Here is a 25,489-nt window from a genome sequence, read left to right on the forward strand (position 1 = left end):
GGGAGATCATTATTTATGAAGTAATGATTTTTGAGTATGGAGACAGAGGTGTTTGAGTGACAAATACAAGTAGAAAGCACTTCAAAGAGTTTATGTGAATAAATTCTGAGGAGTTTAATTTAATGGATTCTAAAGGCTGTAAAAATGCTTCAATCTCCAACCCTTTTCCTTCATCTGCAAAAAGTTCCAGGGTAAGAATTTACAGAGGGGAAAAAAAGGGGGAGAAACTGTGGTTACTAAATAACTACAACTTCTGAAGACTTATCCCAAGTTATTTTGGGAAATATAGAGCAAAACTCCCATAGTAAAATAACTGTGTTGCTTGCCAGAAGCATTTAAAATAGACCAAGCCAAAAATGGGTGTACATGCATTTTTGTTTCACTAATAACAACTAATAATTTGGAAGAAGAGAGTACAATTAAATATATACTTTCAAACTACTAAGTACTATATTATAGTTGCTACCTTACAAGTAGATAATTACATGTTCACAAATAGTGTTATCTAAGAATTAGTATGCTTGGTAACCAGACATAAAAATTTTTACTAGTAACTTTCTGAAATACCTTTGAATCCAATGAAAAATAATTTCATTTTTAAAATAATGATTCCAAATTCAAATTAAATTACTTGATAACCAAAGTCATAACTGATCTCTCAAATAGTTGCCTCTTATTATGAACTTTAATTTTCTCAATGATATAAAAACTCGTACAAAAAGGAATAAAGGAGGAAAGAAGGAAAGAAAATGGTATCATATTTTCATAATTATGGCATACTATTTTAACACATTATTTTTATATGACTAAATAGTTCATATAAAAAACCAGCAAGTTACAAAAGAGATCAGATATTCGACAGTCAGACATACATACGTATTTTATTTTCACTCAAAAAGATGGTAACTGGAACACCAGTATCTACAGTTTCCATACTCCAATAAACCCATACTCCTACCTAGTTCCTACTGAAATAAATAAGGCGAGAAAATATACACGTGTGCGCAAATAATAAAAATTAGAACAAACAACCAATAGAGGAATAAAATTTAACGGGAGCCTCACATGACTACAAGGATATGAAAAAGTGTGCAGCTGGAATTAAACTTGACATCATAATATTGGGAAAAAGTGGTGGATGCCAAGAGTAATAAGCAAAATGGACTCTTAGGCTAAAAGGTAATATGAATAAAGTTCACTTAGTAGAAATATAATCCATATATTTTTATTAACCAAGAATAAAAGAACACAAGAAAAACTTGACAAATATATAATCACAGTAAGATACCTGAATATATGTCTCAATAATTGATAGATGAAATAGACACAAAATTAGTAAAGATAAAGCAGATTTGAATACCACCATTAAAATGTCTGACCTATGGGACACACACAGAAATCTGTATGAATTACCTGAAAAATACATTCTTCTAAAATATGTGGAAGACTTAGGTAAATTAATCATTTACCCACAATATAACATATATCTTGACAAACGTAATTGTTATCACATAGGCTATAATCTCTAAACACAATGCAATACAATTTTAATTTATAATACCTGTTCTTTTGAAAGAAATTATACCTGTTTCTAAATGACAAGTGAATCAAATATATCAGCATGAGAATTAGAAAACCTTTAGAACTAAAAGATAATGAAATTAACTCCATATAAAAATTTGTGTCGTGCAACAATCCAAAACAAGCCAAAAAGGAAATTTGCAGTTTAAAAAGCTTAGAGTGAAAATAAAAATCTGAAAACAAAATGAACTCAATGGCCAATTTAAAATGTTAAAAATGAATATAATAAACCCAAAAAAAGTATTAAGAATTTAAAGAGTATGAATTCATTAAAAAAAATCTACAGAAAGGAAGAACTACTTTTCCCCCATTTGCTTGCTTGTTTAGAATATAGATAATATGAATTCCTGTTTTAGTCAATGAATTATAATCATTTATCCTAATTTAATTGGATAAAGGGAACTCCTTCAGGCTGACTTGTGTCTTTTCAACAAGATTTCATCCTTTGAGTACAACTTTACTTTCTGGCACAAGATGTTACATGATATTGTGGGTAAGGATGAATAATATGAATCTAATCACGGGGAAACACTAGAAAAATCCAAATTGAGAAACATTCTATAAAGTAACTGCCCAGTATTCTTTAAATATGTCTATGTCATTAAAGACTGAGGAACTGCTTCATTTTACAGAAGACTAAAGAGCTACGGCAGTTAAATGCAACATAATCTTATACTGAAGAAACAAAATTGTCAGAAGAACATTACGCGGACAGTTGTAAAAACTGGAATAGGGACTGTAGATTAAAGTAATGTATTTATGTTAATTTCCTAAATATGATAACATACTATAATTTTGTAAGAGAATATCCTTGTCCTTAGGAAAAATACACTAACAATTAGGGTAAAAAGCAGGCTGCAATGCAACTTACATCACATAGTTCAGAAAAAAAGTGTTTTTTGTGCGTGTGTTGGTGTGTGTTTGTGTGTGTGTTGGGAGAGGGGAAAAATGATACATTCAATGTGGCAAATGATAAAAGTTGGTGAATTTAGGTAAAAGGTATACAAAAGGTCTTGAGAGTATCCTTGCCAACAGTTGATTAGTTGCAAAGACCAGTGAAATGGACAAGAAAAAAAGTACAAATAAACTATGTTAGGAAGAAAAAGAGGAAAACTATGTTAGGAAGATAAAACTAAAAGTGAAGATTTAAAAATTAATAAAGAATACAATATAAAGCTTTATGACCCTGAATACAAAAACTTACGTGAAACAAGCCAATTTCCTAAAAATCTATAACTTACCAAACTAACCGAAAAATAAAATAGAAAACCATTAGAGACCTGTAACTATTAACGAAAGTGAACAATTAGAAAGCAAGAATGACATGGAATGAGGGAATGTGAGGTGAGATACACTGGGATTCCACCAGCACCTCTTGGAAATATGGCAAGGACTAGAGGTCAAAAAACAAGAATGTCACCACCTTTTATAGATACTGTAAGGGAATTCTATGAGCAAAAGAGGACGGCATTGTCAAAACTGACTCCTAATTAGGAATTAATATTGCTCTGACTCCTAGTAGGCATACTAAAAAATAATAAAAAACAACCGGGCGCAGGCTTCTTGACTCAGCTTTTTCCCAGGTCCCCACAGGCTGCTAGATTTCTAAACTGCCAGAATAAAACTAAATAAGCTTAGGCAATTCTCTTTTCCCTCACTGGATTTCTATAATTTGGAGACGGGCTCATACAATGTTGACGAAATGAATCTCGACGATCTAAGGCTTTAACAGTTATGAACCTTATGGACCAATTGATACAGCAATACCCTATTATAACACAGAAACCATTTAGAAACACAAAAATATCCAAAAACATGATAGTTGGAGATATTCAACCTTTGAAAGGTAAAAAAAGATGCATAAATTTGAATAATTTAATAAATAACATTAAATTTTATAAAACCAAAACTTTATACTACAGTGAATTGAAGTCTTTTCAAAAGTCTGGACTTTACAAAGGAGGAAAAATCTCAAATCAATAATTGAAGTTCCCACCTCAAGAGACTAAAGAAAAGAGAGCAAAATAAACCCAAAGCAAGCAAAAAGAAAATGACAACAGAAATAAAACTGAAAATAGAAGAAAAATCAATGAAACAAAAACTACTTTTCTAAAAATCAATAAAATGGATAAATCTCTAGCAAGACTGACAAAAGAGTAAAGCCACAAATCACCAATTACAGGAATGAAATGGATATTGCTAAAGTTCCTGCACCCTTTAAAAGAATAACTGAGTTACTAAGAACAACTTTATGCTCATAAGTTAGACGACTTAAAAGAAATGGACCAATTATTTAAAAACCACAAATTATAAAAATTCAACTATGATGGAGATAACCTGAGTAGTCCTATAACGATTAAAGAAACTGAATTTGTAATTTAAAATCTTCTGAAGAGATCTTTATATTGACATAGTTTCAATGAAAAATTCTACGATTAAAGAAACTGAATTTGTAATTTAAAATCTTCTGAAGAGATCTTTATATTGACATAGTTTCAATGAAAAATTCTACCATTTAAAAATGAACTAACACCAATTTTACAATCTTTTCCAGAAAACAGAATACTTCCTAACTTATTTTAATGAGGCCGGTATTACCTTGACACCAATATCAGACAAAAACAGTACCAAAAAAATCCCACCAACCTATAGACTATTATCTCTAATGAACTTAAATGCAAAATTCCTCAACAAAATATTAGCAAACCAAGTCCAACAACGTATCAAAACTCATATACCATGACCAAGTGGGATTTATTGCAGAAACAAGGCTGGTTCAATATTTAAAAATCAATCTATATAATCTATCATATCAAAAGGCTAATGTGATCAATTGACACAGAAAAATTTAACATACTCGAATACCTTGTCATGATAAAAATTACCAGCAAGTTAGCAAGAGTAGAATTATCTCAATTTGATAAAAAATGCCTATAAGAAACCCCAGTCAACAACATACTAAAGGATGAAAGAGTGTATGTGTTTTGGTTAATATCTGAAGCAAGGCAAGGATGTACTCTACTATCACTGGATTCCATATAGAATTGGAGGTTCTAGCCACACAAATAAGGGAAGAAAAAGAAAAGACACATAGATTGAAGAGAAAGAAATAAATCCCTTCCTATTTGTAGATGACATGATGTCAACATTAAAATATTCCAGGGAATTTGCATAAATAATTAAATATGTCTATGTAACAGGATACAAGATCAACACATGAAAATTAACAGCATGTCTATATACAATGGCCACGCAATAACCAAAATTAAAAACACAATAGTATTTACAATTGCTCCAAACAAAATATTTAGGTATACAATTAACAAAACATATAAGAAAAACATTCAGGTATACCATTAACAAAACATATAAGATCTATGTGCTGAAAATCACAAAATATTAATGAAAGGATTCAAAGACCTAAACAGAGACACAGCACATTTATAAATTAGAAGATTCATCATAGTAAAGATGTCCATTCTCCCCAAGTTGATCCACTGGTTTAATATAATTTCTATCAAAACCCCCATAAGGTTTTTTCGTAGATACAGACAAGAATATTCTAAAATTTGGCTGGGCGCAGTGGCTCACACCTGTAATCCCAGCACTTTGGGAGGCAAAGGTGGGTGGATCACCTGAGGTCAGAAGTTCAAGACCAGCCTGGTCAACATGGTGAAACCCCTGTCTCTACTAAATACACAAAAATTAGTCAGGCGTGGTGGCAGGTGCCTGTAATCCCAGCTATTCAGGAGGCTGAGGCAGGAGAATCACTTGAACCTGGAAGGCAGAGGTTGCAGTGAGCTGAGATTGCGCCATTGCACTCCAGCCTAGGCAACAAGAAGGAAACTTTGTCTAAAATACACACACACACACACACAATATTCTAAAATTTATATGGAGAGACGGAAAGGCACAGACCCAGAACAGCTAAAACAATATTGAGAAAGAAGAGTAAAATGGGAGGAATCATTCTACTCTGTATTAGGGCTTCTTATGTAGCCACAATAATACAGTGTCTGGTACTGGTGGAGGGATGGACAAATAGAGAAATGGAACATAATAAAGAACACAAATATGCTTACCTGATTTTTAATGAGTACAAAAGTAATTCAAGGGAGGAATCCAGACAATCTTTTCAACAATGGCGCAAGAAAAACTGGACATTCATAGGGGGAAGAAAAAAACAAACAAACCCTTGATCTAAGTATCACAACTTACACAAAAGTTAACTTAAAATGGACCATGGGCTTGAATGTTAAATGTAAAACTATTATATAAAACTTTTAGGAAAAAAACACAGGATAAATCTTCATGACCCATGGCTAGGGAAAAAGTTCTTGGACTTGACACAAAGCATGATCCATGAAAGGAAAACTTGATAGATTAGACCTTATCAAAATTTAAAACTTTGGTCTGCAAAAGGCCATGTTCAGAGGATGCAAAGACAAGCTACAGACTGGGAGAGAACATTTTCAAACCATGTATTCCAACAAAGGACTAGTAGCTTGAATATATAAAGAACTCTCCAAACTCAATAGTAAAAAAGCAAGGCTGGGTACAGTGGCTCACGCCTGTAATCCCAGCATGTTGGGAGGCTGAAGTGGATGGATCACTTGAGGTCAGGAGTTCAAGACCAGCCTGGTCAACATGGTGAAACCCCATCTCTACTAAAAATACAAAAATTAGCCAGGTGTGGTGATGCATGCCTGTGGTCCCAACTACCTGGGAGGCTGAGGCAGGAGAATCGTTTGAACCCGGGAGGCAGAGGTTGCAGTGAGCCGAGATCGCGCCACTGCACTAGAGGGAGACTCGATCTTAAAAAAAAAAAAAAAAAAAAACCTCAAACAATCCAATAAGAAAATGGGCAAAAAGACTGACACTCACCAAAGAAGGTACAAATAATCAAATGAAAAGATGATCATCAGCCATCAGAAAAATGCAATTAAAACCACAGTAAGTTATTATCACTACATATCTCTCAGAATGCGTAAAACAAAAAACAGTGGCTACTTGAAATGCCGGTGAGGATGCTTAGAAAATGGATTGCTCATAAACTGGTGGTGGCGATGTGGCATGATAAACCCACTCTAGAAAAAAGTTTGGCAGTTTCTTAACAAAACTAAATATGCAACTACCATACAACCCAGCAACTGCATACCTGATCATTTATTCCAGAGAAATAAAACTTACATTCACAGAAAAAAAACATGTATGTGAATGTTCACAGCAAACTTATATTTAGCCCCAAATTGGAAACTGCCGAGACATCCTTCAATAAAATATATCACAGACTACTACTCAACAATAAAAGGAACAAACACTGGAGATACTCAATAACCTGGGGTGAACCCTCAGAGAATGATCATGAAAGAAAAAAGGTCAATCCTGAAAGGTTACATACTTATGATTACACTTGTATAACATTTTTTGAAAGACAAAATTACAGAAATAATTGAGAGAACAGAATAGTGGTTACATGGCAAAAAAGGAAATAGATGTGGTGATAAAATCAACAGAAAGCAGAGATTCTTGTGGTTGTTAAAACTGTTCTGCATCTTGTCTGTGGTAGCGAAAGCGTGATAAAACTGTAAAACTGTACAGAGTTAAATACACACAAAAGTGAATACAAGTAACTGAGGAAATCTGAATATGATATATTGTATCAACAGAAATATCCTCCTTGTGATATGACAATACAGTTCGGCAAAATGTTGCCACTGGGAAAACAGGGTACAGTGTACATAGCATTTCTTTTATTATTTCTTACAACAGCAATTAATAATCTACAATTATATCAACAAAAACTTCAATTTAAAAGGTCTGTAAGACATTTGCAAAACCAGATTTCATAAAAATTAGTACCAAATTCTAGTCCGGGGAGGTGGAGAACATAAGAACACTTTCTTATCATGATAAAGGACATCTCAAGACAATAGCTGACATCATACTTATCTGTGCAACATTAGAAATTCCTTTAAATTCACAAAGAAAATAAAGAGATATTATCACACCAATATTGTCTAACATTATTCTAAAAGCTGCATGAAGAGCTTCAAAAGATACCAAAAATGATTTTTAAAATATATCAGTTACAATAGCCCCCTGCCACGTTTTTATATCCCTAAGAAAAAACTTAAGTGAATGTACCTATATATGAAAAAACATAAACTGTCTGGCATTCTCAAAGAATAAGCAAAAATATACCCCTCCCTATAAAAGTTAAAGAAGTCTAATGAGAAAAACTAGCACTAGCAGATACTCAATTTCATATCAAAGTTACAATAATTTAGAGAGGGTACATGCACATCACAGAATACTACTCAACTAACAATCATCAGAAACAGTAGAATGGAATAGGAAGTACTATGGACTGAAGGGATTGTGCTCCCCTCAAATTCATATGTTAAAGTCCTAATATCTACAGTGACCACATTTGGAAATAGAGCCTGTGAGGAAATGATAAAGGTTAAATGAGGTCATAAAGGTGAGGCCCTAAACTGACAGGGTTAGTGCTTTTGTAAGAGGAAGAAACACCAGAGCTCTTTCCCTAGACCATGTGAGGACACCCTGAGAAGGCGACAGTCTGAAAGCCAAGAAGACAGCCCACACCAGAAACAGAAACGTGGACTTCCCACCTTCCATAACTGTGAGAAAATAAATTCTGTTGTTTAAGCCATTCCGTCTACGTTATTTTGTTATGGCAGCCCAAGGAAACTAATACAGGAAGTCAAGCACATAGAAGGCACTCAGTGGTTGATTAAACAAAGGAATACAACAGTCAACCACTCAATGAAAAGCAGGACACATTCAAATTATAATTTAGAATGTAATAAAACAAAAGTAATGCAGAAACATTTGGAAAGCTAATAAGTATGGTCGATAATTTGAGGTCAGAGTTTGGGCTTTAATTTAGCTATGATGGAGGCTATTACAGTTTAATGGCAATTGGAAGACAATGGAAAGGATATGAAATAAATTATGAAATATACCACAACCACGTATAAAAGAGAATGATGAAGCCAAGATAATATTGATGAGGCTGACAGACCAAATCAACCAGTGAAAAGCAGTAACTAAAGAATGGAATGGGCCGGGCGTGGTGGCTCAAGCCTGTAATCCCAGCACTTTGGGAGGCCGAGGCAGGCGGATCACAAGGTCAGGAGATCGAGACCATCCTGGCTAACACGGTGAAACCCCGTCTCTACTAAAAAAATACAAAAAACTAGCCGGGCGAGGTGGCGGCGTCTGCAGTCCCAGCTACTCGGAAGGCTGAGGCAGGAGAATGGCGTGAACCCGGGAGGCGTAGCTTGCAGTGAGCTGAGATCCGGCCACTGCACTCCAGCCTGGGCGACAGAGCGAGTCTCAAAAAAAAAAAAAAAAAAGAATGGAATGATGTTAGTTTAAAATAAATTGTAAAGAGGAAATATTTCAGATACCAAATGCAGGGTTTGAAAGAAGAAAGAGGAAATGTAGTAATAAAGAGTACGCTGAAGAAAGGTGAAAGTCTTAAGCTAAATGAGAAAATAAAGGTAACCAAGAAGGTATAATAATTTGGGATGTTTTCTAAATCTTGATTTTCAGGAACCAGTTCCCACAAGGCTCCAGGGAAAGAGAATAGAAATGCTAATAGGCAGACATTTCCCCCCTCTTCAAGGTATACTAGCAATATTAAATAATTAACTGTTGCAAAACAACCGCTGGGGAAAACTACAAAATTCATGGCTGCACAGAAAGTAATTAATCCCTAATTTATTACCTTTTCAATGGGTTAATAATGAAATGAACAGGATTCTAGACTGGTTATTATTACCATTTATCTCAATTCCAATTCTTCACAGCAAAATTGGTTTGCCCAAGGTGCTTTAACCCAGTTTTCCTATTTTTCCATCTATGACAGTAAAAAGGAAACCACTGTTTCCTGCCATTATTGTTTTCTGAGCATTAACAACATATTTATCAACATTCTCTACTCCACATAATCTCTCAATATGCTATCTTTATAGTGCCATATTTATCAATGTAAAAGGGGAAGGGCATTTTCTTATGCATTGTACTTCTGATGAACTACAAGTAACTCAGCAAGGCACTACCATGGAAATTACTACCTTTGAGAAAAAAGGCAGACAGATTAAAGCAAAGGAGAACAGAGCCAGATTATAAACATTTTCTATGTGGAGATGAAATAGTCTCTAGGAAATTAGTAGGAATCCTAAAAGAGTATTAGACCTAAGTTTTAGAAATTTAATTATGGTAAACAACACAGAAGCTAGAAGGAGCCAGGTAAAACTGGGCAATGAAAAAAAAAAGTAGGCTTATTTGCAGGAAAGATATGAGAGGGGTAGAGATTAAAAGAATGAAACAGAATCAAGAATAAAGAAGATCTGTTTGAATAAATGGAGGGATCACTGATAATTCCTAAGTTTACAACTACTGTTGATGCACATTTTGAGAACATTCACCAAATCCAAACAATTTCAAGATCTTATACAGTTTAACATACGAACTGAAACAAGATAACTTTATTTTACTTTAAGAATACTCAAGATTTGAAAATCTGAACATACACACTAAAATATGAGACCCTATTCACAATATAAATAATCTTTACATGAATGTTACCTACATTCTTGGTAAGGCCTTCCTTGGTCACTGTGTCTACACACATTTTAACCAATCCCTATCCCCACCAAAAATCTTCCCCTATACTCCCTTTTCCTAATTTGTTTTTTCCCCTTAGTACTGTCTAGCATATCATTTTCCTGTTTTCTTATTGTAATATTTATCTTTCACTGGAATGTATATTCTCTTAAGAACTGAGATTTCTATTTTTGTTCACTTACATATTCCCAGTGCCTAGAACAGTACTTAGCACAGAGTAGCCACTCAACAATATTTATTGCATGAATGAACAACTCACCTTTAAAAAGAAAAGATTTTTCTTTTTGAAGATTTTTCGCTTTTTTTAGATGGAGTTTCACTCGTTACCCAGGCTGGAGTGCAACGGTGCGATCTCGGCTCACTGCAACCTCTGCCTTCCACGTTCAAGCAATTCTCCTGCCTCAGCCTCCTGAGTAGCTGGGATTACAGGTGTCTGCCACCACGCCCAGCTAATTTTTTTTGTATTTTTTTAGAGATGGGGTTTTACCATGTTGGCCAGGCTGGTCTCGAACTCCTGACCTCAGGCGATCCACCCGCCTCGGCCTCTCAAAGTGCTAGAATTACAGGTGTAAGCTATCGTGCTTGGCCCAAAAAAAGAGTATTAAAAGAAAATACTGTAGGATTCAATGAAGTTCCTTTAGTGTCAAGTAAGGTTAAAAAAAACTTAGCAATATATCGTCTACTGAAATATGAATGAAAGGGTTGTTTCAGAGATTGACTGAAAAGATTTAGATTAAATTAAAAAAGAAAACAATAAAAAAAAAACTGAAGCCAGAAGTAATCTAGTTAAGTAAGGAACAAATTGGAGGCACAATGTAATAGCGAAGATATGAAATTAAAGAGCAGTAGGACGGGAATAAAAAAGAAACGACAGGAAATTATAAAATTCCTCAAATGGAACAGTTCTGGGTAACAACCAGATCCAGAAAAGTAGCCTGATGAAATGAAGACCAGAAGGTCGAGACTGCAAACAAAAGTAGCCAAGAATGATGAGGAGGCTCAGATGTAGAAAATCTGGCTTTGGGAAGAAATTGTTAAGATCAGTAGATGAAAATGAAAGCTAATAGATGCTGATTTGAAAGCTACATAGATTCAATAATGGGATTTATATATGTGGGTGATAGAGTAATAACTTGTAAGGGAAATAAGGAACAATAACAATACTCCACTATCTCTACTCCCATTCCCATTCTTTTCCTAACTGTGGTATTATAGTGAATAGGAGAACTAGTATCTTTCAAGAAACAAAACTGCTAGGAAGGCTGAATCCTAAGGAAAAGTTAGTTAGGGCAATTGGTTTTTAGTGGAGGAGCACTTCTGTAGGACTGAAGTTTCACAAAGGAATGATTCAGAGGCACAGTGGAAAAGCTTAGCAGGAAATTCTTGTTCTGCACTTCGATAAAGTTCAATCCAAGGCAGAAAGATGTTTCCCTGGTCTTTTAAGATTCCCCCATGATAGAAAGGGTGAGTCTCATTTTTAATAAAGCTACTGCTATATTATAACCACATTATTTTCTTCCTAGAAAAGAAATATTCAAATTTTGTTTTAGGCTGCAGCAACTGGAAAGAAACCTTATTTTTAAAACATACTCTTTTTAAACAATAGAACCATTATCTTAAAGGCACTTCAATTTCTATAAACAATTTTATCCACAACCTAATTACTTATTAATCCTAAAAACAATTTCTTAATCTCTTTGGCAACTTCTTAAACTGGAAATATTTCTGGTTTTTCCTTTCTCCATTTCAATATTACCTTTGTCACTCTACGTTTATAATGGTAACTGTCTCATAACCTTGCTTTTTCTTGTCCCCACAGAGCATCTTCAGGAATTCAGGCATTTTAAAAGCCTCCTATCTTTCTACTCAGCCTATTCTTTTGTCATACCTTAGCCCATAATATAGTTTAAAAAGCATAGCTTTAGCAAATTTTAATAATACTGAAAAATTTATAATATTTTATTATCTATTAAATAAACTAAGGAAAAACTACTTTAGATCCCCATAACTAAAAACTGTGTTTAAATATTTTAGCAAACATTTTGTTACTAGTTAATTCAGAAACTTAAAAAATCTTAAGCTGTATTATAATTCAGTGTTTTAAATTTACATGTCACATATCATGTATCAGCTAAAAATGGTCAAATAACATAACCTATACAAATGGTAAACATTTTGATAAAATGTAAGACAGAAGTGTCCTACTTACAGAGAAGAACCATTATATCTAATAAAAACTAAATAGGCAATGTGGAACTCTCTGATGTACACAAATGAACAGTTAAATTTTAGTTAACAATTTAAATTGTATGTGCTCCAAGGTAATACTAACTTGTATTAAAGAATTAAAGGAAGAAATCAAGGCTTTAAAGATTTAGAAGGAAACAGAAGCTACAGCTCACACACATCAAGTAAGACGTTCTTTTCTTTCTTTTTTTTTTTTTTTGAGAAAGAGCCTCGCTCCGTCGCCCACGCTGGAGGTGCAGTGGCACAATCTCGGCTCACTGCAACCTACGCCTCCCGGGTTCAAGCAATTCTCCTGCCTGCCTCAGCCTCCCAAGTAGGTGGGACTACAGGCGCGTGCCACCACACCTGGCTAATTGTTGTTTTGTTGTTGTTTTGTATTTTTAGTAGAGATGGGGTTTCACTGTGTTAGCCAGGATGGTCTCGATTTCCTCACCTCGTGATCCACCTGCCTCAGCCTCTCAAAGTGCTGGGATTACAGGCATGAGCCACCACACCCAGCCAAGACTCTCTCAGAATCTGTCCTTGACAACGATCATTCCATCCCCAAGTGTCTCAAAGAAAGGTAGTACTTTCATTTTCTTAGGCTACAACACCAACCCCTGGTGTTTCTTTCAAATTCTTTCTTTCTCAATCATCCATAAAGCATGAAAGCCAATTATGCAGAGCAGTGCTTTTCAACTCTTCTCTCCTCAGGCACATATACAACAATAGCATAAGGCAGTCTGGAGGCCCCAGACACTCATGGCACGCAGGTTGGAAAGCTCCAATTTAGAGTATCAAAGGATAAGCCAGGAAATAAGCTCCACCTTTTGTGAGCATCATAAAGATGCTTTATAGGTAAGCAACATAGGATCACTCAGTGAGTGAATGACTAAACACTGACCCAATTACACAAAATGATGTCTTCTTGAACAAGTCCCAGGCAGCCTGCTCTTTATTTGTGCCCTCTTTCTTAAAAAAATAAAATAAAATAAAAAATAAAAATAATAAAAATAAAAGAGTAAACTATATAACCTTCTGGGAATTGTAACAAGGCTTATTTTTAGTACCTGTAATTGTAAATCAATGGCTGGAAAAGTTTTCTGTGAAAGTGGTTCTCTCATAACTGACAAGGGCCATCTTCACTATTGTTATCAGTATTCTGACTTATAAACACTCATTAAAATATTGTATTTATTAGCCTCGTGAGTGGTCATATACTACTCTTCTCAATATTTATTCTTTCCTCAAGGGCATGAATTTACACATGGGATATATGAGGGCCAAGAATCTCACTTCTAGAATTCATCTAAGGTAGAGGATTCTAAGATGTGATCCACAGACATAATGGTTACAGAACAGTTTTCAGCAACTATCTTTCACAGAACTATTACATCAGAACTACTACTAAAGTGCACTGTTTATTCACTGAGAAGGCTTTTAAAGGAAAGCTACCATTAATCTGGGAGGAACCCTGTAGACTTACAGACTCAGTAATCATAGTACTTCTTTAAAAAAAAAAAAATCAAGAAACTAGAACTCAGGAAAACGGATTAAAATAAAACCAATGAATAACCAATGAATAAAACCAATGAATATAGAAATGAACATTAGTGACCTCAAAATGCAGTGATATTGGAAACTAATGTATGCATATGTCAATTCTACTACTGGGCTTTTCAGAAGTAGTCTTGATCAGAGTATATTACCCAGCAGAGGGTGGAAATTAATCTTATTTCAGTATCACTGTCTCATTTGTCTTGAGATTTCACAAGACTTTGCTATTTTCAATTTACAGTCATGAGCTGCTGCCTCTGCCTTTGACACAAGTCCCCATAACCTAGAACGCTATACTATAGTTAATCCCTCTAAGAAATACGACAACTTTCTGACTGAAAGCAATTTTTCCTTTATGGCTACACTGAGAGATGTTTCTTATCCCCATTTCACAAGTAACAAGCTTCCTCAAAGAAAAATGGTTACGTGAAACAACAGGTGTTCTGATTCAGTACTTCTAGCAAAATAATCTATTTTCTTATTAGTCTATCAATATTCTTTTATATCAATTACCAGGGACTAGGGTAAGTCCTCTTGATTTTTAAGCTCTGTCATAGGGAATAAAAGTCCGTGTTCCTTCTGAATCTCAGGTTTATTTTGACTAGCTTTATGTTAAAGCCACACTCTGAACAATCACCCAATCCATCAATCTGAGCAGGCTCATACTTAGCTATGCAGATTTGGTCCCTTATTATCCTAAACTGTCCATCTCTACTATATCCAACATTCTGTTTCACTGAGTTTTTTTCTATTTCACATCTAGGCCATCCTTCCTTGTTCTTATAATTTTTCGAGCAAGCATTTTTCTCTCTTACTCCACATTTTACTTTCTATTACTTTGTGTTCTTAAGAAAAAGTTTATCTGGAAAAAAATGCCTTAGATTTTCACCATTTTACTCAGTTTCTAACATAGACAATTTCTCCAACAATATCCCCAGTTACTATTAACTCAGACCAGAAGCATTACACCATCATAGGTGCCTTCTTAGATGTCTCCAAGCTTAAAAAGGCATTAATATGCCAGATCCCATTTTATCCAAGGCCAGGCCACCTTTAAAAATTTAAACTTTTTAAAAGATGACATACGCATCATATTTCACTTTTGACTTCAACCAGGGTTCTCTACTTAAACATACTCTGGCTGGGACACATTATACAATATGCAGCATGGGTGAATCATAAACTCATAAAACATTAGTGCAAGAAGGCTTTCAAGATGATTTAGGATAACTCTCCCTTTAACTGGGGAAGAAATTGGGGCACTGAAGGTTAAGCAACTTTCTGAATTACTACAATGATTCAGTGGTAAAAAAAATACATATATATGAAGAAACCAAGCCCCCAAACTGAAAGTAAGTCATATTCAAAGTGTTCATGCATGGAAGAATTATTTGGAGCTCAAAACATAATAACCAAGATGCTAAATAAACAGACCCACAAATATATATTTAAAGGGAATTCTCGTTATTTTCAAGGCTCTATTTTGGCACTTTATTTTTATTTAGCTTCTAAGTGTATGCTTTTTTTTTTTTTGAGACAGAGTCTCACTCTGTCGCCCAGGCTGGAGTGCAGTGGGGTGATCTCAGCTCACTGCAAGCTCCGCCTCCCGGGTTCACGCCATTCTCCTGCCTCAGCCTCCCGACTAGCTGGGAATACAGTAGCCCGCCATCACGCCCGGCTAATTTCTTGTATTTTTAGTAGAGATAGGGTTTCACCGTGTTAGCCAGGATGGTCTCGATCTCCTGACCTTGTGATCCGCCCACCTCGGCCTCCTAAAGTGCTGGGATTACAGGAGTGAGCCACCGTGTGCAGCCGCTCTTCTTTTTCTTGATACAGAAATGACACTAACATTACTCAGCTTTTCAGATGTAATCAGTTGTTTCTGGCTCACAAATGAAACAAAGAAAGTGAAGGAGCTTTCCACACTAATTAAGAGAGCAAATAACATTATCAAAGGTTAAACTGATATTTTAAAATGTATACAAGTAAGAAACCACACATCTGCACAGAAGACAATAGTGTTGAAAATTAGGCTGGCCACTAAGTAGTCTCACGAGCCTAGAAAATAAGGGAATTAACAAGGGAATCACCTGGGCTATGTTTGAATAAAATTTAATTTGTGGATACTGAAATGTGAATTTCATATAATTCTTATGTTATACAAAATTATTATTTTTTAATTTTTTCCAACCATGTAAAAATATAAAAATCATTTATTAGCTCACAGACCATATAAAAACAACTGGTGGGCTTGCATTTGGCTTATGGATTACAATTTGCCAATCTCTAGTCTAGGGAATAGCGGAGAGAAGAGAAGGCAGGACGTAATCGGTTTAATAACTAAGGAGACTATTAACTTCTGCATTAAACCTAAATGGAAAAGCAGCAACCCCAACCCCCAACAAGTATGCATCAACGTCAGTCTCAGTTTGAAAAAAAATGTTGTACTTCACTGTCTTTATCACAGAAACAGCTCCAGAAACAATCATTGATTCATAGATGAAAAAAATCTCACAACAGTATACTGATCATAATTTTAAACAGACCATTCATTTTTGTAGAAGTATCCTAAAATTATAGTATTAGATACATTATTCATTACCATTTTGTCCCTGAGTCGCTCTCCACGGATAAAAAAGTCAGCACAGCCATTCTCTTCCTGATGAGGGACTTTGAAGACAGTGACGCTGCTTAGTCCACTCCCTCCAAGTGGTAACCATCCACCACTTGAGTCATCTCGGGTCATCACCACAGCTCGCACTCGTGCATAACTATTACTAAAATAGATGCAAAGATCAGGAATTAGCTTTTCCATAAACAAAAAACAGCCAAGCCATCAGTCTTGTTTGAGAAACCAAAGACCACATTAGTTAATATGTGGTGACTAAGGTGTTTACTACTTCCATGAAAATCCACAGAAAGTAACCTACTTGAAAAAGGTCAAAAACCACAAGCAGACTTTAAAGGTTGTCCTTCATTTTGAAGACTAATCTCGTAATAAAAGACTACAAAACTACGACTTCAATTCATCATTTCAGTAGTTCCAGTACATCTTATTGCCATGGAACAAACTGTGAAGGAACCCAAAGACAACTACTGTCAAACTACACAGGCTACCATAAAACTTGTCTATATATGTCCATTTGCTACAATATTATAACCAGGACAAACTGCTGTATTTCAGCACATTCAACTGTAGCATGTAGAAGTTCCTAACAGTTCCAGAATATATTATAAATAAAATGCTGAAACAAACATGCTTAGTTTAGATGCTACATTTTTAATTTCTTCTACCAACTGGGAATCTCAATCACTTAACACAAATCATATAAAGAAAAGTGTTCTGCTTAAATTACTTAACAAGCAAATTGGTCCATAGAAACTATAAGAAATAAATTTCTGTTATTAGCTAACCAGTTTATGACATTTTTCTATAGCAGTCCAAAGACAATAAGACACATGTGTAATCAACATGATAATCAAAATACAGACCATTTTCATCACTCCAAAACCCTTATGCCAAACACAGAGATTTTGCCTGTTTGGGACCTTCACATAAATGGAATCAAACAGAATTACCATTTGTACCCTTTTTATCTGACTTCCTTCTCTCACGTTGTTTTGTGTATCAGAAGTTCATTTTTTTTTTTAACTAAGTAGTCCTCTAATTAAATAAATCATAATTTATTCTTTCTTATATGGATAGGTATTTGGATTTTTCTAGTTGTTGGCAATTATGAATAAAGCTGTTATAAACATTCTTGTACGTCTTTTTGTAGACATTTTTTCATTTCTCAAATAATTACCTAGGAGTGGAATAGGTCACAGGACAGGTGCATGTTTATCTATACAAGACGCTATCTTCCAAAGTGGTTGTGCTGTTATACATTCCCATCAATAATGTCTGACAGTTTCAGATTCACCATATCCCTGCCAACGCTTGGTGTTTTCAGTCTTAACTTTACTCATTGTGTTGAGTATACAGTGGTATCCCACAGCGTTTTTAATTTATCTTTCCATAATGACTCATGATGTTGAACATCTTTTCATGTGCTTTCTGGCCATTTGTTTACCTTGTTTTTACGTCTGTGGCCATTTTTTATTACACTATCTTTATTATTATTTTTAGAAGTGTTTTTAAAAATATATTCTGGACATAAGTATTTTTTAGAGAATACTTTTAAAGTTGCACTGGGTTGTGGTTAAGAGTGAGAATTCTAGAGTCAAACTTCCACAAGTTGGATCTTGGCTTAGAAACTTACTATCTATATGACTTTGAGAAAGGTACTAAACCTCTGTGCCTCAATCTTATGTGTGAAATAACAGCACTCACTTACAATAAATGTAAATCATGCCTGACACATAACAAACACTATATGAGTATTACTTTTTGTTATCATTGTGACAACAAAGCATTGAAAATTGAAGACACTGCCATCCTGGTAATTCAAAATCAGATAGGATCTGGGAAATAATTGAATTTTCATGATGAACCATAATTATCTATTATTGGGGTCAAAATAACTCTTTATATAGAAACTCTAAAAGGTTTTGGCTTCACAATTTACTCTTTTGTGGAAGCTTTTTATTATTTAGTTATTCAGAGGCTCTGATTCTTATCTGGACCCAATTCTTGCCAATCTTCAACTCAGAGAAATGGTCAGAGAAATGCGGGTGCATAAAGGCTGGGTTGATGTAGATATTAAATCCTTCTGAGATGGGCTGGAGCAAACTCCACCACTATAACCACGACATGTATCTTAAAAGGCAGTGGGAGCAGACTACATAATAACCACATTTGTGGGCTAGCCTCCACTCTAAAGCAAATTAAGAGAATCTTATAAGATGTTCCTTCTTTATTAAAAACCTAAACTGTAACTCAATTTCTAATCTCTGATCATATTTGAACAGTAATTTCAAATATATCCTTTCATACACAGCAGGAGAACTAAACTACTGCCTTGTACGTTTTGTGCTGCTTTAACAGAAGACCAGACTGGGTAAATGATAAAGGGAAATTTATTTCTTACAGTTCCAGAGGCTTTGGAAGTCCAAGATCAAGGCACCAGTAGGTTCACTGTCTGGAAAGAGGTCAGTCTCCTCTTCCAAGATGGTGCACTCTGGAGGGCAGGAATGCTGTGTCCTTACATGGCAGAAGGCGGACAGGCAAAAAGGGATGGGCACCCTCAGTTCTTTTATTAGGATATTAATTCATTCACAAAGGTAGAACTCTTACTTTCATGATGGTAGGTGCTAAACACCTTCCAAAAGGCCACACCTCCTAACACTGTTGCATTGGAGTTTAAATTTCAACATAAATTTGTGGGGGCAAAAACATTAAATCCACAGCAACTACTAATGTAGAAATCCAGGTGAAAGGTAATATTGAATTGAACTAGGATGATAACAATGGACATGAAGAGGAATAGAGAGATTTGGGTATATTTTGGAGGTACAGCCAAGAGAACTTGCTGATAAGATTTTAACTACAAAACAAGTAAAGTGTTGCAAATCATCTAAAATTCTTAGTGGCATCCATGAGCTTCATTTCCTAAAATTTTCAGCCGGTATTTCAATAACGTCAAAAGCAAAAGATGAACAAACACAAAGACAAATTTTACCTCAGTTGTACTGAACCATGTAGTTTTGTTTGAAATGACAGTACTTACTATATTACACATGAACCAGAAAAACTCTAAAGCTATACTTTACTGCACTTTGTAGATAAATGTATGGCAGCAATTTCAAATTTACATATTGGCAAAATATTTCTTAACAATCAAATTAAGAGTATAGTTGCAGAAAGTTTAACAAGCCCTAGTAGTTTTAACTGTCTGAAACACAAAGTGTCCTTCACCTAAAGTGACCTGCTTTTTTAGTTTCTTTTCTCCCTTACAGAACGATCTTGCTTTATCATTATCAAACCTATTATACACCCCACCCAACAATAGACAAGTAGAAGGCTCAAGGAAGACACAGTCTGGAGATGTGAGATTTTACCATATGTTTTTTGCTTGTTTTATGTGTCCATTATAAGGAAACACCAGGCTTAAAACACTTAAAGTGTTTGATAGTCAAGCTCCTTAGAGAACAAACCTAAAGGCTCTAACCATACATTGGGACATTTCTTGGAACACAGAATATGTACACGGTTTTAATACTGATTCCCATTCTTCCCATTTCCTGGTCACAACCGAAAGTTCCCAAATCTTCCTTTTCTCTCCACCAAGAAGGCAGAAACTGACCATAATATTGTACTCTAGACTCATACATACTAATGTATGTGTGAAATTTTTTTGTGATTTTTTTTAGCTCATTGGCTAACACATGTATGAGTCTACAATACAATATTATGTAAGTTTTTGTAACATTTTTACAAGTTTTTAATACTTATATTAACCAGATGTTCAATTATTAGGCAAAATAATTGTGCACGATGTTCATAAATTAAAATTCTATCTATCCCCATCCCTCTTATTGTTATCAGTTAATATGTTAAACATAATATGTATTCAACTTAATAACAGGAAAACAAAGTTAACAAGCATTGTAGCACAATACTGACTCCTACGAAATTCTCATTGATTTTACATTGGTTTCATTTTCTAAATAGAATCCTGTGTTGCATAATAATGTCTCCATCAACAATGGATCCCATGTACAACAGTCCCATAAGATTACAATACTGTATCTTTATTGTACCTTTCTGATGTTTAGATACACAAATACTTACCATTGTGCTAAAACTGCCTACAATTTTCATTACAATAACATGCTGTACAGCAAGCCTGTCCAACCTGTGGCCCAGGATGGCGTTGAATGAGGTCCAACACAAACTCATAAATTTCTGAAAACATTATGAAATTTTTGTGTGACTTTTTGTAAAGCTCATCAGCTATCGTGTTTTCCCATCTAGGTTTGTGTAGGTACACTCTATGGTGTTTGTGTGCACAATGACGAAACACCCCAACAATGTATTTCTCAGAGCCTATACCTATTGCAAAACACACGACTATTTTACTTAGCATACTTTTATTCTCTTGAAAGTACAATAATTTTACTTGGCAGAAGATGCTGTAATTCCACTCAACTGGCACTCAAATAACTAATGTGCAAGGAAATGTTATCCTGATGAATCCAAAATTCATAGAGCCTATAAATCTGTAGCAAAGCAACTTTGGCCTTTACACCAAAGATTAATTTTGTGAACCTCTTGGAAAGGATTATGAATCTCCAAAATTGTAATCAAATGTGAGGTTTTTTTTTTTTTTGCCACATATGCATTTTCTTCAGGGGAGATAGTATATAGCTTTAATCACAATAGCATCTATGATCACCCTGGCCCACCAATTTAGGAACCATTGCTATACACACAAAATAACTAGCAGTACAGCTCTGGCTCTTGCTCAGACCAGTTTCCTAAATTTGGATACATTTATAAAATAGCCGGCTGGCCATCTATATTGTTTTGGTTGACTGTTCTTAAGCTTAACATTTCTAAAATAAACTGTTTGTCTTTCTCTTCTCTCTATACCTTTCTTTTCTATTATAATACATACCCAAGCAATACCCTGATATTAGCCCAGTGAGACCTATTTGTATTTCTGACCTCCAGGCTAAAATATAATAAATCTCTGTTAAGTCACTAAATTTATGGTAATTTGCCTACAGCAGCAACAGGAAACTAATATAAAGGAGTGAACACCTTCTTGAAGATATAGTAATATATATACAGGAAAAAAAGATAACTTTTTCCATTTTTAATTACAATAGTATTACAACAAAATCCTGACCTCCGCTCCACCAACCACCAAATTGAGAAGGTTCTTAGGATGCCTTAAGATTTGTACAGTATAACAGGAACTTATTTATCCATTGAGGGATGTTTATAGTGACAAAACACCCTTTGCTCTCTATATACTTCAAGTAAATATTAACCATCCAAATATTAAACATTACTACAGAGATAGGTAGAAGAGAAAAGGAAAGCATTTAACAAAAGTAGGTTAGGATGATATAGTACTTCACAGGTTAAGTATTTGCTTTCTAAACTATGTAGAATGCAGATATTCAGAAGATAACCACATTACTACTCAGTAATCTATTCACTTAACCCATGAGACTCATATACTACATAAACTAAATTGAAAAGTTACGATCCTCTCCTTGTAGATGCTCATAATCTAGTGGGCAAAAATATACTGCCACATAATGGGAATACTGGAGATTACTAGTATTCATATTTGATGTAGGTTTTTAATAGCGGTGTATCAGGTAGATAAAAAGCTAAGGACACTCAATAGAGACAGCATGACACAAGTATATCATATTTAAGAACCAATATAAAGTTCAAAAGATGATGGTAAACATAAGTGATAGAAAGAAATAAAAGAGTAGTTGACTTACTCTATCAAGCCATGCATACTATGCTCAAGGTTAGTGCTCTATCAAGAAAAAGAGACCACAGGATGACAATAAGCAAGAAAGTAGAATGTTCTGATTTGTATTTTAAAAGCTCTAAGAGCAGCAGGAGAACATTATTGCATTAACCCTAATGAAAGAGGTATTTCTTCATCTTACAGAGAAAAGCTGGGTTTGATTAGAAAAATGAAGATGTGAATTATCCCTTTAGCACTGGCAACTCTAAAAACTGGAGCAAATATTAAACATGGCTCTCTGTTTAATAAGAAGTCAGATCTAGGTTCCAAAGGCAGTGTCACCTCTGAAAAGTTGTAATCTTGGAGCCAGGTGCGGTGGCTCATGCCTGTAACCCCAGCACTCTGGGAGGCCAAGGTGGGTGGATCATGAGGTCAAGAGATTGAGACCATCCTAGCAAAGATGGTGAAACCTCGTCTCTACTAAAGATACAAAAATTAGCTGGGCGTAGTAGCGTGCGCCTATAGTCCCAGCTATTCAGGAGGCTGAGGCAGGAAAATTGCTTGAGCCTGGGAGGCAGAGGTTGCAGTGAGACGAGATCACGCCACTGTACTTCAGCCTGGTGAGAAAGCGAGACTCTCTCTCAAAAAAAAAAAAGTTGTAATCTTGGGCAAATTACTTAAGCTCTCTATATCCCTCTTCCTGGTCTATAAAATGGAGATAATAATATTTATCACAGTGCTATAAGAAATAAATGAGGTTATGCATGTACATTTCTTAGTATTTTGCCTGGCTCATTGTTAGATGCCCAATAAATGTTATTACAATGACTTAATATATTAAATTAACTTTATGTTACTACATACACACTACCAAATTGTCTGAATTTGTCTCATTATTTATGATGATCTTTTAGAAAAAACCGAGGTGACAGTCTCCTCTCAGAACTTTTAAGAATTATTAATTACAGTTAAGTATGTGATATGGATTGGCTGTGTCCCCATCCAAATCGGAAGTTGAATTGTATCTCTCAGAATTCCCATGTGTTGTGGGAAGCATCCAAGGGGTCTTAATTGAATCATAGGGGCCAGTCTTTCCTGTGCTATTCTAGTGGGAATGAATAAGTCTCAAGAGATCTGATGGGTTTATCACGGACTTCTGCTTTTGCTTCTTCATTTTTCTCTTGCTGCCATCATATAATGAAGTGCCTTTCGCCTCCTACCATGATTCGGAGGCCTCCCCAGCCACGTGAAACTGTTAAGTCCAATTAAACTTTTTTCTTCCCAGTCTCAAGTATGTATTTATCAGCAGCGTGAAAACGGACTAATACAGTAAATTGGTACCAGTAGAGTGGGGTATTGCTGAAAAGATACCCAGAAATGTGAGAGTGACTTTGGAACTGGGTACCAGGCAGAGTTTGGAACAGTTTGGAGGGCTCAGAAGAAGACAGGAAAATGTGGGGGAATGGCTTTGACAAAAATGCTAATAGTGATACGAACAATAAGGTCCACGCTGAGGTGGTCTCAGATGGAGATAAGGAACTTGTTGGGAACTGGAGCAAAGCTGAGTCTTGTTATGTTTTAGCAAAGACACTGGTGGCATTTTGCCTCTGCCCTAGAGATTTGTGGAACTTTGAGCTTGAAAGAGATGACTAGGGTATCTGGCGGAAGAAATTTCTAAGCAGCAAAGCATTCAAAAGGTGACTTGGGTGCCATTTTATGCTGTCTTCAAAGGGAAACAGCCTAAAAGTTCATAAAATTTGCAGTCTGGCAATGCAGCAGAAAAGAAAAACCTATTTTGTGAGAAGAAATTCAAGCCGGCTGCAGAAATTTGCATAAGTAGCAAGGAGTCTAATGTTAATCCCCAAGACCATGGAGAAAATATCTCCAGGCCATGTCAAAGACCTTCATGGCAGCCCCTCCCATCACAGGCCCGCCGGCCCAGGAGGAAAAACTGGTCTCACAGGATGAGCTGAGCCCACTGTCCCTGTGCTGTGTGTAGCCTCAGAACTTGGTGCCCTGTATACCAGCCGCTTCAGCCATGGCTGATAGGGGCCAACACAGAGCTTGAGCTGTTGCTTCAGAGGGTGGAAGTCCCAAGCCTTGGCAGCTTCTACATGGTGTTGAGCCTGTGGGTGCACAGAAGTCAAGAACTGAGGTTTGGGAAACTCTGCCTAGATTTCAGAAGATATATGGAAACACCTGGATCCCCAGGCAAACGTGCTTCGGGGGCAGGGCCCTCATGGAGAACCTCTGCTAGGGCAGTGTGAAAGGGAAATGTGGGGTCAGAGCCCCCACACAGAGTCCCCACGGGGGCACTGCCTAGTGGAGCTTTGAGAAGAAGGCCACCATTCACCAGACCACAGAATGGTAGATCCACTGACAGCTTCCACTGTGCATCTGGAAAAGCCACAGACACTCAACACCAGCCTGTGAAAGCAGCCAGGAGGGAGGCTGTACCCTGAAAAACCACAGGGGTGGAGATGCCCAAGACCATGTGAACCTACCTCTTGCATCGGCATGACCTGGATGTGAGACATGGGTCAAACCAGATCATTTTGGAGCTTTAAAATTTGACTGCCCTGCTGGATTTCGGACTTGCATGGGCCCTGTATCCCCTTTGTTTTGGACAATTTATCCCATTTGGAATGGCTGTATTTACCCAATACCTGTACCTCCATTGTATCTAGGGAGTAATTAGCTTGCTTTTGATTTTACAGGCTCACAAGCAGAAGGGACTTGCCTTGTATCAAATGAGACTTTGGACTCTGGACTTTTGGGTTAATGGTGAAATGCATTAAGACTTTGGGGGACTGTTGGGAAGGCATGATTGGTTTTGAAAAGTGACAACATGAGAACTGCAGGGGCCAAGGGCAGAATGATATGAGTTGTCTGTGTCCCCACCCAGATCTCAACTTAAATTGTATCTCTCAGTATTCCCACATGTTGTGGGAGGAACCCAGGGCGAGGTAATGGAATCATTAGGGCTGGTCTTTCTCATATTATTCTTGTGATAGGGAATAAGTCTCAGGAGATCTGATGGGTTTATCAGGGGCTTCCGCTTTTGCTTCTTCCTCATTTTTCTTTTGCTG

At 35.8% G+C, this 25,489-nt stretch overlaps 1 protein-coding gene across 1 annotated transcript in view; it reads right to left on the reverse strand.

Annotated features, from left to right (window-relative positions):
• SPRED1 (sprouty-related, EVH1 domain containing 1) overlaps positions 1-25,489 on the reverse strand; it is a 107,693-nt gene that overhangs the window by 43,147 nt on the left and 39,057 nt on the right. Inside the window, exon 2 of the mRNA XM_011932653.1 lies at positions 16,625-16,799. Coding sequence (XP_011788043.1) covers positions 16,625-16,799 — 175 coding nt within the window. The remainder of the gene's footprint in view (positions 1-16,624; positions 16,800-25,489) is intronic.

Source organism: Colobus angolensis, unplaced genomic scaffold, assembly GCF_000951035.1.
Source record: "Colobus angolensis palliatus isolate OR3802 unplaced genomic scaffold, Cang.pa_1.0 Scaffold97, whole genome shotgun sequence".
Classification (NCBI taxonomy): domain Eukaryota; kingdom Metazoa; phylum Chordata; class Mammalia; order Primates; family Cercopithecidae; genus Colobus; species Colobus angolensis.